General features: G+C 39.8%; 1 protein-coding gene across 1 annotated transcript; it reads right to left on the bottom strand.

The window, feature by feature from the left end:
- Positions 1-404: 404 nt before the first annotated feature.
- Positions 405-19,390, bottom strand: LGMN (legumain). The gene is made up of 5 exons (XM_069086066.1): positions 19,358-19,390; positions 18,135-18,465; positions 13,167-13,321; positions 4,699-4,796; positions 405-597 (listed from the first exon to the last, which is right to left on the bottom strand). The coding sequence occupies exons 1-5, from the start codon at positions 19,388-19,390 to the stop codon at positions 420-422; spliced, it is 795 nt and encodes a 264-aa protein (XP_068942167.1). The 3' UTR covers positions 405-419.
- Between the last annotated feature and the right edge of the window lie 220 nt (positions 19,391-19,610).

The following is a 19,610-nucleotide window of genomic DNA, read 5'->3' as shown; positions in this document are numbered from 1 at the left end:
GCTGAATATGGTGTGTGAGAAAAAAGAAAAAAATGAGACCAGGAGGGGAAAACTAGAAACAGAAAATATGTTGGATAAATGAGTAGATTTAAATGTATAATAAACATTTTAATTCAAATATTATATAGTAATGTTCAGTTGAATAAAGTTGCAGTAAAGTACAACACGAATGGAAGCTCATTCCATTGGACCTAACATGACGGTGAGACTGACACTCAAAATACTGTTTAGATTACCTATGTATGACCTGATTTTAGTTCTTAAAAGAAGTGTAGCATCTTGCATAGGCCTTTAAAATGTGAACTAAGAACTTTATAAAATCAAACAAAATAAAAATAAAGATTTTCAAGTGTTCAAACTTTCTCTAACATCAAGGAAATGTTACAAATCCCTGTAAGACATTAAATATTGACAAGAAGTTAGTTTGATGTTTTGATAAACATGAAAGACAAACAATTAATGGATATGAGAAATAAGACATTTAGTTGGACCCAGTGGTTGAAGAATAAACTAACCTCTTGTGTATAGTCTTTTAGGACCCCTTTATAAACATCAGTGCCATTGGGTCTATTGATGATAATACCTTTTGTAGGATTTCTGGAAAAAAAATTGAGAGAATAGTTTATTTAGAAGAGTTGAACCGCATAATGTAAATAAAATTTAATAAACAAAGAGAACCCAAACATGACAAATCCATTTAAAAGAAATGCATTAGGACCTCACTATGACACAATCCATGGGAGTATACATTTTAGGTAGGACAATCTTAGACCAAATGCCCTAATTTTGTCAAGTAGGCTATAATACAGCACCACGATATACTAAATATGGCTATGGCAAATAGTGTTGTTATAAGGTATTGTCAGAGATATCATCGTTCCCAGGCGTGTGGGCTGGGCTAGTTCTTTCTTTGAAGTTACTGAAACAAACCACAAAACTTGATGAATTCATGGAACTAAGACTACTGACCTGGCTTTCTGGACATCTGAATATAAAAAACTTCCAAAGAGCCCCAGCTATCTCTAAGGCTTGACCACCATAGGAAACATAGTCAGTGAAGCCACACACAAGTCAATACTGTACCCTTGACTGAATACCATTCCCCTGTCAAGGCTAAGTAAACCTCTTTTTCATAACTGTTACATGGACCACTTAATGTACTAGCACAACCTGGGCAGCCCTGGCTTATTACATAAGAGAAATTCTAGTATATTTAAACTTTGAAGATTGCTGTGTACCTAATCCATTATACCAGTAGCCAAAAGAAATGCCCACTGGCAAGTCTAAACCAAAAATGCAAATTTTACTCAGATATATTCATTTAACTTATCAAACAAGTTAGAAAAGACTTTAGAGGTCATCTAGTCCAACACAAATTTTTTCAAAGAGAAAACTGAAACTGAAAAGACTTACCCATTGTCACATACATTAGCCTAGCCAATTACAGTACCCTAGGTCTCCCACTGCTAGTTTTTATCCTAACTTTTTAATTTCCTGTAATCAAAATTATCTACTTTATCATTTGTGATCTCTTCTATCTCTGTTTTAAGAATTCTTCCCATATAAAAAATATTTTTAAAAGCAAAAAAAATAAAAAAGAATTCTTCCCATAAGCTGTGAGATTCAACCATTCTGGAGAGCAATTTGGAACTATACCCCAAAGGTTATAAAAATGTGGATACCCTTTGTAATGGGAATGCAAATTGGGAGGATCTTCCCTGCCCCTAGGCTAAAGTGCACCTGAAGCCTGGGGTGGGAGGCTTGTTTTTCAGTAGATACTTCTTGATTGGCCAGTGGGTCCAAGAGGTTGTTACATTCTCTGAGCCAGGAGAAGGCTATATAAGCCCTGATATGAGGCTGTGTTTTGGGGGCTCACTTTGAGAAGTGTTCTGTGATTTGATCAGATGAGACTCTGGGAAGCCGTTGTTGAGAGCCCTCTGGCTTTGAAAATCCCAGATGTTGATTTGGTATGGATGTAATGGTTGGACAGTTTGAAATCTGTCTACTAGAGCTGTTTCTGTCTTGATAATTCTGTCCGTGTACTTTGAAGTTAGGGGTGCTGACCTTTTTCCCCTGAACAAGGTAAACGATATATGTCTGACTGATTAAAGTAAGCTTGTTAACCCATTTTGAGTTGCTTTCCTTTATCAAAGCAGATCCAAGAACCTGTGCTGGCAGCAAACCCTGAGGACGCTTGGGGTGCTTGCCGCTACACCCTTTGACCCAGTAATACCACTTCTAAGGCTGTATCCCAAAGAGATCATACAAATGGAAAAAGGACCCACATGTACAAAAATATTTATAGCAGCTTTCTGTGGTAGCCAAGAACTGGAAACTGAGGGGATGCCCATCAATTGAGGAATGGCTGAACAAGTTGTGTTATATGAATGTAATAGAATATTATTGTGCTGTAAGAAACGAGGAACAGGCGGACTTCAGAAAAAACTGGAACTGACATGATATGAATTGAAATGAACTGATACTGAGTGAAGTGAGCAAAACCAGAACACTGTACACAGTAACTGCTACAGTGCACAATGACTTGATTTTGATAGACTTAGCCCTTCTCAGCAATGCAAGGACCTAAAACAATTCCAAAGAATTCATGATGGAAAATGCCATCCACATCCAGAGAAAGAACTATGGAGTCTGAATGCAGATCGAAGCAGCCTATTTTGTTTTGATTTGTTTTTCTTTCTCATGGTTTCTCTCATGTTAAAATTCTTCCATACAACATGACTAATGTGAAAATAGGAATGTTTAATAGTAATGTACATGTAAAGTCTATATCTGATTGCATGCCCTCTTGGGGGAAGGAGGAGAAAATTTAAAACTTAGAGAAGTGAATACTGAAAACTAAAAATAAATAATTTAACTTAAAATAACCACTGCTATGAAATGTTTCCGCTACTTTTCTCTAATTTTAGGACATGTGGCCATATTATATAACATGGCAAGTATTCAGAACTACATGTGGTCTAAAGAGTTAAACAGTTTAGTTTCTGCCAATCTCTTTCCAGTTTTCCCAGCAATTCTTGTCAAATCCAGTTTATTCCCCAAGTAGTTTATGTTTTCAGGATATTCAAACAAGATATTACTAAATTTATTTTTTTTTTGCCTTTTTTTTTTTGGAGGGGGGAAGGCAGACAATTGGGGTTAAGTGACTTGCCCAAGGTCACACAGCAAGTAAGTTTTAAGTGTCTGAGGCTGGATTTGAACTCAGGTCCTCCTGATCGCAAGGCCAGTGCTCTATTCATCACGCCACCTGGCCGCCCCAGAGATTACTAAATTTAATTATTTCTTTTTCATATACAGGGGTGAGGAACTTGTGGCTTTGAGGTCACATGTGACCCTCTAGCTCCTCAAGTGTGGCCCCTTTGACTGAATCCAAATTTCAAAGAACAAGTCCCCTTAATAAAAGGATCTGTTCTGTAAAACTTGGACTCAAAGCACCACAAGCAGGTTAGCCACCCCTGATCTAGTCTATTTTTCTATTTTTTGCTCATCACTGACACATAATTTTGAGAGATAACACTATTGCTTCTTCTTGTTTACTTGCCCCTCTTCTGTTTTTCTTGGGCCCTTTGTTATTCAAAAATGAAGTTGTCTTACTTTATTTAGTTCTATTATAAAGTAAATAGTAGACTGATAAAGTACTAAAATATGAAAATTTAGCTAACAGCCTCATTCGGGGGAGTAGAATAATCATAAGCAATGACTCAGATATTTTATATCCTCTTTCCTACGTAATTAGAGCACCTCATTTTCCTATTATATATTCATGCCATTTTTTAAATGCATGGAAAGAAACTTTCTACTGCAGCCTAGTATACACCTCTCCACTGGGGACTGGATCATTCAAAATTTTGATTCTTGTATTGTTTTCACCATATAGAATAGGCTTCTTCTTTGCATGAAGGTAACACCAGGTTTCCCCAAAGACTCTTATCATTCTGGAAAGTCTCCACCAATAGAGTGAGTGTATTTTCTAAAGACCAATCCAAGTACATACAGAAGTACATCATGAATAGAGTGAATAAATGATGAATTATTTTGGCTATGGTTATGATAATGTATTTACAATTTTTAAAGACGTGAAGCTTTCTTTTTGCTATTTACAGCTATCCCAGAAAAGCTACAGAAAGATTCAAATATATACCCATAGTAGTCAAGTCTAATTACAATAGCTTTACTGGGGAGAGCTGTAGCATGGTGAGCTGTGGTTCCTCATTTGTCACCAGGGACAATACATTCCATGAGTAAATTTTCCACAGTACTAAAACTATACAACTTAAAATATTTTTGATAAAAAAATCTTCTGAAATATAGTTCTTTTCCATTATCTTTTCTTGAAGGTTTAGAGTGATTAGGAACATCAATGACTCCACTTTTTGGTAAGATAGCAGATTCCAGGTTGTTTGACTTCATGCACTAAATGGTCCTGGCTGCTGTGAGTTGAACCCTAATTGTTTTTAAATGTTCCTTAGGTGTTTTTTCTGTCTCCTTCCTTACTTCAGGGCTGTCAGTTGTCATTTTTTGTTACTATGTCCCCAAATTTAATAAGGGTAACCTCTGAACAAGTGAAATGTTACTATATTTCAGACTCTCAAAACCAAATGATTTTATGAACCATTTTTACATTTGTTATAGCATCTCTTAAATCTCTTTTTCTACAAGTTCTGTGCAGATCCTACTCACTCTTTGTCATCTGCAATGTCATCGTACATCATAACAATTATCTGTTCATCAGGAATCCCATTTCGGTGAACAATCTGGTATGCATGGCAGGCATCAGCCTAGAACAGAACAGGGCAGAGTCTCACAGTGCTGCTTCCTAGAGTCTAGCTTTTCAGTTTAAATGTTTATAAAAATACTTTGCCTTGGCCAATATCATAACAACATTAATCATTCTTAATAATTTAATAAACACTTATTAGATAGCTCTTGATGATATAAAAATTAAAAGGTACCTGACTACATTCAACTAAATACAAAATGTATATGAAGTAATTTCAGGAGAACACCAATAAGGGGGGGAAAGGCATGGAGGCAGGGGAATCTTATGTATGAGGTACAGAAAGTAGGTGGCCATGTGTGGCCAGAACACAGAATACATGAAGGAGTGTAATGGGAAATCAGTCTGGCAAGGTAAGCTGAAATGAGGTTGTATAGGACTTCAAATGTCTAAATTTTATCCTAGAGAAGAGGGAATAGGAAACAAAAGTGAGGGGCAGGGAAGACCTGTGCTTGAAAATCATTTTGGAAGCTACTGAGGAAGACAGGCAGTGAGAGAGGGTTTCTAAGCTGTTGTACAAACGATGCTACTTCATTAGCCTGACTTTAGTATACCCCAGCAACTTCATTATAAATGATCCTACAAACACATGTGCATGCACACATACACACACACGTGCGCATGCAACAATTTCTTACTAACTTTAAATGCTCCCCCTGAAACTCTCATGCATCAACTGAGAAACTACGAACCCAAGTGGATACAGCTACTCCCAAGAGCAAAAGGCTCTTTAAAATTTCCTTTGATTTTGAGTACACTATGCAGGAGTCTATTTTTTAAAATGACAGTCTCATGAAGAAAATTACTACCATCAAGATAGGTTCTCTCGACCTAAAACATTTCTTAAATTCAGGAGCCTTTCTGAGCTTGTTTTTGTAACTTCTTGCCAAGATGGCTACCTGGACAGGAGGCAGACCTCTCAGCTACCATATACCTTTTTCACCAAAGTGACGAAAAGTCACCCATTTCCTGAAGTTCAAAGCAGCCAAAATAATGACCAAGAGAACCAAAGAAAGACTAGAGAGTAAGTGACTACTTCTACTTCCAAAAATGTACAAAATAAGCTGCCAGGAACCAACAGGCAAAAGGGAAGGGAATTTCCCCAGCAAAGCTACCACTAACACCTGGTAGCATCCCAACTCAACCAAAGTTGGGAGATGTAGCCTCCAAGGAAGGCTGTATCCAAAGGTAGCTAAGCTAGAGTGGAGGATGGATCCTCTGAGAAAAGCCCAAGGTTAGTTTTAAAGTCTGAATATCCTACAATGCTCAGACCTAGAGACTCTAAGGTCTCCAATAATGTATCTTAACAGAAAGGGCCCAGAAAGCGTAGCACTATGAATCCAGGGTGAAGTCGTAAAACCCAGAAGCAAAGCAGGAAACAAAGCCTAGCCCTGGTACAGAACCCCAACTCACCTAAAGTTGAATGAATAAATAAGGAAAACAATAACCACTATCAAAAATTATCACAAATCCAAAGATTTCCCTAAAAGAAAAGAAAAATTCTGTTAACTATAAGCAGAGACCCAAAAAGGGAAAAAATGAATTCTCCACAGGGACAACCTGACAACCTAAAAGAAATTAAGGTACATAATGAAATAAAAATTCTGGAGGAAGGAATTGAAAGGAAAATAGCTTAGAACAGAACTTACCAAGAAAAGAACTCTCTGAAAATCAGACTAGATCAAACAAATCAAATGACTCCACAAGACAGCACAAAATATTAGGACAAAAATAAAAGGATAAAAAAAAATTTAAGAAAATGTAAGACATCAGATTTCCAGAAAAAAAAAGTAACCCATAAAACATGTCAAAAAAAGATCATTTCTTAAGAAATCATAAATGAAAACTACCAAATTCTATTAGAACAAGACAAAAATAAAGTAAAAAGGAAGTTCCAGGAATATCAAAGCCAAAATCCAGAGCTCTGACATCAGAGAAAAAATACTAGAAGCCTCTAGAAAGCAGCAACTCAAGCACCAAGGGACCACAGGATCACAAAAGACCTGACAACTTCAACTACATACAAGAAAAGATCTTGGAATACATATTATAAAAGGCAACAGACATGCTTACAACCAAGAATAATGTATCCTGCAAAGCTAAGTATTAAGAGGGGCAAGAATTAACCTTTGAAGGAAAAGAGATTTCTCATGAAAAGACCAGAGAGGAATAGGAATTCTAAAATACAAACGCAAGAGTCTAGAAAAATACATTTGAGAAATCAAAAATATCTATATAATGATATACTGTTCTCATGCTAAGAGGGAGAGAAGAATATCTCTTCAGAGCCTTAATGTTTCTAAAAGGTATTAAAGGAATTAAACAGGAAAAAGAAAGGTCTTGGGAGTGGACTGGTTTCGCTCTAAGGGTTTAAAGATGAGGGAAAAGGGAGAATAAAAGGAATTCATCAGTATAGAAAGGAGGGAGAGGATTTGCTATTTTTCATAACTGAGAATGAGTGAAATAGGTGAAAGTATTCTCATAAAATGGGAGCAACAGTCACCACAATTGAGCTAGGTCCTAACTCCCTCTAGGCCTGAGTTTTGTTTTCCTGTAAATCACCTGATTTCAGGGAAATCAGGTGGTACCCCCCCCCCCCGCCAGATGCTCTTATAACCACCCCCATTTTTGCTCAATAAGGAAAATAGCTGAAATATGTGTTTGCATTGGGCATTTACAATGTGAGGCCATACATCCCACCAACTGGAATGGAGGTCCAGATTTTGTGGGTTTTCTTACAATTGTTTGTATAGGGGTACATAACTGTCTGCTTGATCTCTGTGCAGTGCCTCCCTATACCAGCTTGCTCTGGGGTAGGTGATACCCAACTCTCGGGAAACTTGACTAGGGAAATAAAGAGCTTCTGTTTTTTGCCTTGAGAAACTTCTGGTTTTTTAAATTTAAGTAAGGGGCTTGTATACACAAGAATATACAATTGAAGAAAGAGGAAGAGATAGAGGAGTGGGTATAAGATGAACCTCAATGTTACCTGAAAGAGACAAAGTGTTGCTCACACAGAGTTTGGTGTAGAAATACATCAGACTCAACAGGAAACAAAAATGGATGGGAAGGGGAAAGATAATACCGGGGAATAATTGTTTGACACAAAATACTGAGCCTTGCATTTCTGAACATGGCTATTTGTATATTTACTTTGATTACCTATGCTTATTTTTTTTTAGGGCAATTGGGGTTAAGTGACTTGCCCAAAGTCACATGGTTAGTGTGTCAAGTGTCTGAGGCCGGATTTGAACTCAGGTCCTCCTGACTCCAGGGCTGGTGCTCTATTCACTATGCCACCTAGCCGTCCCACTATGCTTATTTTTACGTGAGTTTTTTTTCTTTTTCCTAATGGGGAAGCTGAGGGAGTAAGCAATAGTAATACCAAAAAAGAAACCCACTTTAAGGCACAGAAAAGAATAGAAGGAAGCACAAACAAGCAGGGCAGTTTTGAAAATAAAATATATATTTTTTTCAAAGCAAGAGAAATTAAATGGAGATTAAGTTTGGTGTTCAGAATAAAAAAACTTGTTTTAGTGAACAGTATACTTTTTTTTTTTTTTTGGCAATTAGGGTTAAGTAACTTGCTCAAGGTTACACGGCCAGGTGTTTCTGGGTGGGTGCTGAGTGTCTGAGCCCAGATATGATCCCCAAGTCATGACACTGGAGCCGGTGCTCTTACTTGCTGAGCCACCTGGCCGGCCCTAAGCAACTGGGGTTAAGTAACTTGCTTAAGGTTACATGGCCAGGTGTTTCTGGGTGGGTGCTAAGTGTCTCAGCCCGGAATCGATCCCCAGGTCATCCCGACACTGGGGTCGGTGCTCTTACTCACTGTGCTACCTGGCCGCCCCAAACAGTATACTTCTGATTCAGGAACTAAAATATGCAATGTTCTCTCCAAATTTAAAAAAGTTGACAGAATAGGAACAAGAAGAACAATTTTACTCTAAGATTTTTTTACTTTAGATTTCATAATTATATAAATATATTTAAAAATCCAATGTTGAAAAATATCATTAGGCAATCAACAACAAGTTGTAAGTGTAAAGAACACTGGATTGTGTTCAGGAATCATAGGTTGAGTTCCAGCTCTGCCACCTGTTTTTTCATATTCACACAGGTATAATACCTAATATCAAATACCTAATAATTATAGTAAGGGGACCTGTTATTCACATAAATATGTAGAATTTGACTAGTAAATCTCTTCTTGGCCCCCAAAGATACAAAGGTCTTTTTGCTACTCCCTATAGTCACTAACTCCAGCAAACACTCCCTATTCCCTGTGCAGTAGGGTGAAAAACTTTTTAGAATTAGGAGAAAAGGTAACTCTATAGCAAATTTGCAAGCTAACATTCAAAAAGAGTGACTGAAAGATGATATTAAAGTCAACTCAAATAACTGAAAAATCAAAGTACAATCAAACTTGGATTAATATTTCCCTAGTGTAAATGTACCCTTGTATGTACTTTCCCCTTCAAAATGGAAACCTCCAGAAATGTGGTGGTTGTGTAAGAGTTTAGGAAAAGTAAAGAACACTTTAAATTTTCAAAAGAAATACTACAACAACAGTTCTTTAAATAAAGTGTGCTAGGGTCTAACATAGTAATATAATCTGTAGCAAGGCAACATATCCACTTAACCCCCCTTATTAAGACCTGTTTGGAAGGAAATTCACACTTAGATTGTACATGTGTGTATATATACATATATACGTGCACTCACACACAATTATATTGTCCAACAGTTGAAGTAGTTGCCAAAATGCTTTTGCTCACTCTTTCTTCATTATGAGGGGATACCTCACTGGACTGGGAAGGGAAGAGTGATATTTGGAAATATAGGTGATATAAAGACAAAAGACATTAATAAAAATAATTTTAAAAAAGGAAATACAATGTTCCATGTTCTTGTTGTCCATGGGTCATTTCTGACAAATTTTCTTGGAACCAGGAAGAAGTCTTTGTTGTTGTTTTAAAGGGGGGAGGTATATATATATATATATATATAAAATATATATAAAATGAGGGAGCAGGACTGGATGTTTTGAAAGGTCCCTTCCAGCTATGACCCTCTAAGGAAATAACATTATTACCTGTACTTGTTCAAGTGTCATTGTTTCATTCAAATGCCACTGGACAACAAATGAATACCAGTAATCCTTTCCCACCCAAGTGGTACCACCTTTTCAATTATAATTTTGTGAACTCTTATCACTCATATTACACACTCATCAGAACAGTGACAAAGGTCTTTTATATACTTTGATGGATTAGCATGGTGCTGAGAATATAGTAGGCTAATTATCTAGGCTCACAAGTTTAGAAGCTAAGAAACATTCCAGTCCAACCTCTTGATTTTTTCAGATCAGGAGACCAAATGCTCAATTCTGAAAAGATGGACTTGCTTAAGGCCTCCAAGGTCTTGTAAAAGGTGAATAACTAAGCCTTGATTCAATGATCTTCCAGGACACATCCAGCATCGAATCTTGTTAAATCATAAGTCCAATACATACATTTATTTATTATGTATTTTTTTGCTTTTAGGAGGGCAATTGGGATTAAGTGACTTGTCCAAGGTCACACAGCTAGTTTTGTGTTAAGTGTCTGAGGCCGGATCCGAACCCAGGTCCTCCTGACTCCAGGGCCAGTACTCTATTCACTGAGCCACCTAGCTGCGCTCCCCCCCCCCCCCCATACAGATCTTTAGATGAAAAGCAAGCCCAGTCTGAATGATTATGGATAACAGCTAGCATTTATATACCACTTTAAGATCTGCAAAGTGGTTAACAAATATCCTATCCTCACAAAAACCTTGGCAGGTAGGTTTTATTATCCCCATTTTACAGATGAGGGAACAAATGGAAACATGTTAAATGATTTCGTACAAGGTCACAAAGATAGTTAATGAAATGAATAGAAATGAATTCAGTTCTTCCTAAATCTAAGTCCCAATATTCTATTCACTGCACCACCCAGGTGCCATAAGACAACCACTATTTTCAATTCAATCAATTTTCAAGCTATTTGGGGTTTGTGATCAAGTCTGGTTTTTTTAACTGCTCATTAATGAATGTTGCCAAAAAAAAAAAAAAAAAAACAACCAAAAACCCTACAAGGAATAAGCCTGACCCCCTAACAAGATATGAAAAAACATCCAACTCTTTAGGAGAGGTGGGGGAGGGGAGATGTATGAGTGTAGAACACTGATCACATACTATCAGTTTTAGTAGGCCTTTATAAATACTAGTTGATCAACAGACTAGTTTTGCCAGATTTTTTTCCTCTCTTCTGTCCTCTAAGAAAAATTGTTTTGTGAAATGGCTCTGTAGGAGGGAGAAGAGGAATATGGGGAAAAATATAGGAGAAGTAAAAATGAAAATTAGAAACACAATTGCAGAGAGAGTAAGCTTAACACTTTACAGTACAGATAAAAGGGGAGTCTCTGGGTTCACCAATTTAATAGTTAACCCTAGTTTTTATAAAATCCTTTGCTTTGGGGACGGTAAATTAAATTCACATGCTTGGTTATATATGTAATCCAAAGCATCTGTCTCACTAACTAATAACTCTTGGTTTGTGGAACAGGAAAGTTATGAATAGTGAACTGCTGTGGCCAATTGACTCAACATGCTAACATTCAAAACAAATCAATTTTGGGGGGGAAAATCTTCCTGGCAAATACTTGCTAAAGGTCTAGACGGCCTTAGTCTTAGGATCACAGATGTAGAAGAGCTCTCTAAGATCACTGTGTCCTTCTCTTCATTTTATAGGTGAAGTACCAGGAAGTATAAGTGACTTGTTGGAGGTCACAAGGGTAGTAATTGTCAGAGGAAGATGTCACGCCCTGATAAGTGAGCAGAAGATGGACAGTTTTCAAAAAAGACAAATTAACAACACATGAAAGAAGCTGCAAATCACTTAAAAATAAATGAAAATTAAAGATTGGCAGGTGCATTTCACACAACCCCAGACTGAAGTAGAAAGTTAGAAGATTTTAAAAAATGATGAACACTGTGTCTATGGGAACAGGCACAATAATACACTAAGGAATGTATTAGTTCATCAAAATGTATCCCCTCTTTGTTCTAGCAATCCTACCCAGAATAACCAAGAAAGTCAAAAGGAGAAATTCAATTCCCTTGTGTATTATGTATGTGTAACAGTACTTAACTGGAAAAAAAGGAGGTACCCACCAAGTGGGAATCCATAACAAACAAACTGGTATATAATTGTAATAAAAGATTACACTGTAAGAAACTGACATGAATGGGGCGCAGTGAATAGAGCACCAGCCCTGGAGTCAGGAGGACCTGAGTTCAAATTCGGCCTCAGACACTTAACACAAAAACTAGCCATGTAACCATGGGCAAGTCACTTAACCCCAATTGCCCTCCAAAAGCAAAAAAAAAAAAATACAAACTGACATGAAACAGGAAAAAATTGAGAAGATACTTGTATGAGCTGAGAGAGGTAAGCAGAAACAAGAGAACAATTTATACAATGACCAAGTTAAAGTAAAGGCAAAAATTATTAAAGGGCATCAGAACTCTGATAAATGCAGTGACCAAGTATGATTTCAGAGGATGGATGATGAAATGCAGGCCCTCCTGCCTCTTGGGGAAAAGATAGACTTCTAGGTCTGGAATAAGGCTATATGTTTAAGACTATATTTAGTCAGATGCTGGGGAGGAGGGGACCAGCGTTGATTTCTTTTGCTTAAGTGTACTTTGTCAGAAAGGGGGAAATCATAGGGAAGTACAGTGGTTTTGTTTTTTAAGAGCAGTCATAAAACATTGTAAATGTTAAACAGGAGTTATGCAAAATAAGTATCAATTCTGGAGATGAGTGTTTAAAAAAAACAATCATTAATTAATTTTTAATGAAGTTTCACACTTAACTAAGACACTGGCTGTTGGTCTTTCAGTGGGATGAAGTATGTCAGAGTCTAAAGTCTATTTCCTTAACTCATTAGAAGGGCAGGTGGGGGGATGGGGATGTTGGGGGTGAAAACAGCTATTGGGAAGCAGATAATAATTTATCTGGGAATCATGTAACATTAGATCAGGAAGGGACCCTAGAGTTCACTTTATTCTTTTTATGTTCTTCTCATTTTATGGAGAAGAAAAAAAAAAGGCTTGCGTTAGCCAGTAACACTGAAGACAGTAGGCCCCAGATCTCCTAATTTTGAGTCTTATACTCTTTTTCACTAAATCATGCTAGCTTGTCCATTTTGGGAGGGTTGGGAGGTCAGGCAAGAGGACAGTTTGTCCAACCAATGTTTCATTCCTGAGAATAATCTAGTATTCAACAACTTTCATAACTACTTACCTATTCCAAATAAGGCAGTTGGTAACTAAGTCCTTTCTTACCTGGTGTCTGTAGTTATCCCACCCAGATGAGCCTGCCACAATAACAATCCAGTGCTTGCCTCCATCCTCAGGGTCATCAAGGGGGAAAGTATTAATTCCTAGGACAATGGCCAACAATACAATTGTCTTCAAAATCATCATTCTTTGAGCTCGGACTACAAAGATGTAGAGAAAATAAAAAGGTTAAAGTTAGAAAGCAGCATACAAATTTTTTCCAGACTCAAACGCCCCCAAAACCCTGACACAGTGATGAATGTGTCACAAAGATAAGCCTGTATATACAATTCCGAATGGACAGGATACTCAATGGAACAAGAGTGTCTCAAACTCTACATTTTACTTGCCATACAATTACAGACAATTCATGTTGTATTGTACATGAGACTACCCACTTTGCCCAATCTTTACCAAATTAAACCAGAAAATGTTTTTCATTTTTTAATACATAACTGATGGAATCCTAATAAAGCTGCCCCCAGCCCCAATATCCTAACTTCATTCTAGGCCCCACTGAACAGCAGGCCCACTGTACCTACCAACCCCCCAAGCCCTGGCCAATGCCTTAACTTCTTCTTATATGCCTCACTGCTCACTAGAACAACAGGTTCTAGAACAGCATGAACTCACAGTTCTCACAAGACAGCAGGCATGTCCATGTGATGGGAACCCAGCCACTACATCTATCTAGTCACTGCCTAGTCACAAACCCATTCCCACAGACACAGGTGTGTTCTTTACTCAACCACTCAACAATCACACCATCCATTTGACCCAAGACAGGACCACAAAACCTAACTCCGTCTTGACCAGACAGGACCACAATAGCTAGCCAATTGGAGGGTAGCATGCCCAGAAAGTTTAACCACTGAGCTGGGACCCCTCCTCCATTACCTAATCCCTTAACAAACTCCTCCTGCCTTTTTAATATTCATGATTTGTTATGTAATTGTATCTCCACCCTACCCCGTGTTTCCCGATAATAAGACCTATCCCAAGCCCTCCCCTTACTGTGTAAGATTCCTCTAAAATAAGCCCTCCCCCGAAAATAAGCCCTATTGAGATTGCTACTGTAGTGAAGGTGATCCCCAGCGCTACATGCTACATTACGGTACCCTCTGTATGCACCGTCCTTCCCCCCCCCCAAATGCACGCTGTGCTCTGAGCTGCATCCAATCAGAGCTGCAGCAGTGAGCATGTCATCCTGTTCTTCCCCAGTGATTTGCTTGCTGGCGCCATTGAGAGCAGTGCTGCGGAAGAGAGCTGAGGCAGGACAACATAAGCCCTCCCTTGAAAATAAGCCCTCTGGTGTTTTTCTTTCCAAAAAATTAATAAGACAGTGTCTTATTATCAGGGAAACACGGTATAAAACTCCATCTTGCTCTCTCTGAAGTTGCTGGTTCCTCTTGGAACTTTGCCTGTTTCATGACAGGCATCAATCTCAATAAATGCCTATACTTGGATTAGAGGTGGTCTGACTATGGATTCTTTTGAGACAGTTCTACCACAGCACATCATGAAACCCCAACAGTTTTTGGGTGGGCAAAGTGCCCACCACAACAGTTTTTGGCATCTCTGGGTTTAAACCACAACATAACTTTCAGTGGCACTTCAGGAATAATGTCACATTTACAATTTGTTCACACAATTGTCTACAAAAGTCCTTCAGGAAACATCTAAAATGTTGGGCATTTTTTATGTCTTAAGAAAATATCCATGTATGAATACAAAGCTGACAGAACCTAAATTAAAACATTTGAATCATGCCTTTCGGTCAGGACCTGCAACTTCAGGGACATGGGGTAGAGGTGCCAAACTCAAATATTCGAGGCCTTACTTGCTTCCATTAGAATTTCCCATCTTGTTCTCCATTGGCCAGGTGCAATCTCTATAAAGGCCCACAACATGCTCCCCTCAAACAGATGGTCAAGTATGCCTACAGGCCTCTAATGCCCTACCTGATCAGAAGCCTGGCTCTGCTAGATCACAGCTGTGATTAGAACCAGTCACCTAGAACCCACATTCTGTTATTACTCAAAGATAGGAGCACTTTTAATTATGTGGAAACAAAATTCCTCCCTTCCCACAATCAGAACTAGATTAAAACGTAATTGGAGCCCTTTTTCTCCATTCTCCTTTCCTCTATCATTTCTCCTTCCTCCCTTCCCCCAGGTAGATGATGCAGCGGTGGAGATACCAAGGCAGACATCAAGGGCTGTGCCAGGACATGGTCTTCAAAATGGCCAGGTACCCGACAGGCGAGCTGACAGCCACCAGTGAATACTATAAACTTTTCAATACTATGAACTGACTAGCTTCAAGTAGAAATGAAAGATATTGCAGTAAACGGCTAGAAATCTAAAGGACTTAAACCAGAAACATGCAGCACGTCAGCCTTATCTGGCTGGATCTGATCTCTTTAAAACTGAGGGGCAAGCCGGCAGCTTACAAGTTGGACCTATATTCAAAGAAACTAGAAGCAAAGCACAATAAGTTAGAGAGGTGAAGAAAGATTTCTCCAGCACGAAGATTTTAACTACAAGAATGTTTCCAAAGCGAAATGCAGGGATGGAGCTGATCAAACTTCTAAGCTTCAATTCCATAAAAGGAAGAGGTGCTGTTGATCCAAGAAGAATGCCCAGCCTCCTTTGGTTGGATGTGTAATTCTGGCCACCCCTGGATGTTTTCCTAAAACTGTACCCCCTGAAACTTCATCCTATTGTGTACCCTGGACCATGACTCAGAAATCAGTATCAAGACTGTCTGGAGCTGACACAGATGAGAGCCTCCGAGGCTCCTCCCCCCTCCCCTATGGCTCCATCTTTGACTCTTTGTTCTGAATGTGCCCTCCCACCCCTATCCCCTTCATAAACCTGTTCTTAAACTTAAAATAATAAATGCCAGTTTATGACCCTCAAAAAATATAACTGGAAAATATCTAACAAAATATACTAAAATAAAATATAACAGTGCTAATTTGTTGTTATCTAAATCTATATGCTACTGGCAGGGAAGAGATTATAGCCTGCAAATTGATCATCATGTAGAGATACTTCAGTTTCCCTACTTCCACCTTATCAAAACCCTCAAAACACTGTTTGAATCGCTGGAGGGCATAGCAAAAGACTCCTCCCAAAGCCTCCCCAAAGTATTATAATACACTAGAAAGCTGAAGAGGGTGGGGGAAGGTACCTGGCCAGAGGGCAGGAAGATAGTGTAGTACAAACAGAACATCCAGTGGGAAATAAAGGGCTTCAGAGCCCAATTTAAAGGAAGCCTTTGGGGAGAAGTAATGATTTACTCTAGAATGAACTAGAACTTAACAGTGTGTTTTGTTAATTGATTTCTTTTTAAATTCCAGAATTTTCAATTTAATGAGAAACAGCATCCACAACCAGTTAGAGGTCAGTAACAAAACAGCTTGTTTTCATAATACCTACCAGATAACCCTCTTGGGACCAGCTTCTTCAAAAACCATTTTAAAATCTACTTCTAAAATGTTAAATTCACCCAAGTTAGAAGGAAATGTTATATAAACCAGAAAAACCAAACAAGTCCATACCTTTGTTTGGAGTGACAGATTTTTCTATTTGGAAAAGGTGAAAGACACTCTCCAGAACTCCTGCATTCTCATTATAACCAGCCACTAAATCTTGTCATTTCTACTTCTACAACATCCCTAGCATGTCCCCTTCTCCCTACTCAAGAGACAGGACTCCAAAATCAGTGTTTTCCACACTACACTACTGACACCCAATTCACAGCTGTTTCAAATACACCAAAGGAAGGCAAGGACTGAGAAAAGATTTGCCATAGCGGTGGCAGATGAGCGCCAAGTTTAGTTAACAGCTAACAGTTCCAAGTTTTGCTGAGAGACAAAGAGCCCAGGAAGAGTAATTAATATAAAGTAAGACCAGAGGGGTCCACAGGAGCCAGACTGTGTCAGGCCTTAAATGAGACTAAAGAACTTGGAAGCACTATGGAGGCACTTGAGGTTTTTTGAAAAGGGGAGGGCGGTGATGGAACACGGGCAGCTAGGTGCCTCAGTGGATATAATGCTGAGCCGGAGTCAGGAAAACCTGAGCTCAAAAATCCGACTTCAGTCACTTTCGAGCTATGTCCCCCAAGTCACTTCACCTGCTTGCCTCAGTTTTCTCACCCGACGGGGTAGTAAAAGCACCTACTTCTCAGATTATGTTAAGACAGTAACTGTAAAACGCTGAGCACAGTGCTTGGCACATAGTAGGCGCTACATAAACTTTGGCTGTTATTTTGACAGGTGTGTGGGCAATGACATCAGTGGGACCAATTAGAAGGCTACAGCACATACAAAAAAACAATCCATACTATAAGAACAACGTGGCCAAAACAAAGAACTTTGAAAATACTTAATCCTAACAATTGATTAATGCAAAGACGAGGAGGCTAACAAACCACAAGTGTGGAAGGAGGTAGACGTTTTTTTCTTTTACGGGAACAATGGCCCATGCAAGAATTAGTCTCGCCTGACTCGGTTTGTTATTTTTAGAGGGTGGGTTGGTGGGGGAGGGGAGAAAACAAAATGCTGGTTCATTGGAGAAAAGCCTCTGGGGTTTAGAGGGGCCGCGTACAAACCCTAGCCCTTCCTCCTACCACCCCCACTCCCCCAGGATGAGTAGTTTCATTTCCCCGGGCCTCAGTTTCCTGATCTGTAAAATGGGCACTTGGGCCCCAGGAGAGTCCCTCCGAGCCGGGTTTCTTCAAAAGAGGGAGAAAAAATCCCAGAAAATTCTTGACTAAAACCGAAACGCTCAGAAAGAGCAAAAAGCAAACAAAAAATCTCGGGGATGCCCCGAGAGAACCGCTGGGGGGGTGGAGGGGGAGAGGCGGGAGGACCCTGATTAACCACGTCCCTCGCAGCCCTGAGCGAGGCCGACATCGGGACGTCTGGGGTGAGCCCAGCCCCGAGGGAACCAAACAAAGCTCGGTTACCTGCTCCCAGGGGCGGCAGAAGAGGCGTGGCGTCCGTCAACGACAGGATCCCAGAGAAATCACGGGCGCGACGCGCGGCCAAGAGCGCTAACTCCCACGCCGGCCCTGGTTCCACTCCCTCCGAGCGCCGATTTCCCCGCCGATTTCCCCTCCGCCTGGATCGAGCGCTCGCTGGGGTAGAACCGGCGCCCGGGCACGGGACCTTAAGGAGACGCCAGACCTTAAACGCCCCTACGGCCACGCCCGGAGGTGATTGGCGGAGCCCGCTGAGGGGGCGGAGTCTAGGAAGGCCAATGGGAGGAAGGCGTATGAGAGTCGCTGGGCTCGGAGACTACAAGTCTCAGGGTGCAACAGGGTGTTTGGAGATTTCTGGGAGGGCCACGTGCTGGCCGAGTGACTGCGCAGTAATTATCTGTAGTTGGATAGAATAATTGTAGTTCAAATCGCCAGACCCTGTTACAGACCCTCCTAACCAATCTCTTACAGAGACTGGAAAAATAAAAACCGGCTGCCACGGCGTCCCGAGGATGAAGCTGCTATTGTTAAACACATGATATACATATACACAAGCATTTATAAACATAGCGCCTCCTATGTTTGAGGGACCATGCTAAGCTTTTCAGTTATTAACTCATTTGATCCCCAACAACAACCCCGGGGAGAAAGGTGGTATTATTACCCCATTTTGATATTTGAAGAGATGTTATATTCGTTACTATTATGGAATGAAAGAAAGCCTGAAAGAGCCGATTAACAATTTGGTTGTTTACAGCAAGCCAAAGCTCATTCCCTCCCTGGATGCAGATCACAACCCACTCATGCCTTGCTCAACCTGAACGACTAGGTTAATGTACTTCAAGCAATTCTCTGGAGAGGCCTGGGGTGTAAGAGAGCTTAGCCTCCTGCTGCTGGCCCAGCCAAATGCTCCCTTCCCAGCCTCTCCTCTGCCTATCCTTTCTCCATTTCCTTTGCTGGATAACTGGCCTTCTTTCAATTCCTAACCATGATGTACCCTAATTCTCTATCCTGGACACCTTTCTTTTTCTAAGCCTTTTCTCTTGCTGATCCTATTTACCTCCATGAGGTCAGTTATCTCTCATTTGACGTATTTCCCAGTCCATTCCAGCCCTTGCACCCTCTATTTGGACTGTCCCCATTTCTTCCCCACCAATGATCTGACTCCCTCCCTGGGTTCTTTAGCTCTGATAGGTCTTTTGCCTTACCTTATCTTGAGGGAGTGAATTACATGCCTCCATGTTTCTGGCCTACTAAATACCATGACAGCTCAAGTACCCTACCCCACCTCCCCCATCCCTTTTTTTTGCCTTTTTTCTTTGAGGGCACTTGGGGTTAAGTAACTTGCCCAACATTACACAGCTAGTTTGTGTGTGTGTGTGTGTGTGTGTGTGTGTGTGTGTGTTAAGTGTCTGAGGCCAGATCCGAACAGAGGTCCTCCTAACTCCAGGGCCTCCGCTG

Source organism: Petaurus breviceps, unplaced genomic scaffold, assembly GCF_028583685.1.
Source record: "Petaurus breviceps papuanus isolate PSGF00001 unplaced genomic scaffold, PetGlider_PUasm1.0 177, whole genome shotgun sequence".
Lineage (NCBI taxonomy): Eukaryota > Metazoa > Chordata > Mammalia > Diprotodontia > Petauridae > Petaurus > Petaurus breviceps.
This window is presented reverse-complemented; position numbering and strand designations above follow the sequence as displayed.

Coding starts and splice junctions, on each gene's coding strand:
- LGMN (XM_069086066.1), bottom strand. CDS start 19,390: ATGGAGGCATGTAATTCACTCCCTCAAGATAAG. Junction 18,466..19,357: donor ATTCACTCCCTCAAGATAAG/GTAAGGCAAAAG, acceptor TGAGACTTGTAG/TCTCCGAGCCCAGCGACTCT. Junction 4,797..13,166: donor GGGATAACTACAGACACCAG/GTAAGAAAGGAC, acceptor GTTCTGTTCTAG/GCTGATGCCTGCCATGCATA.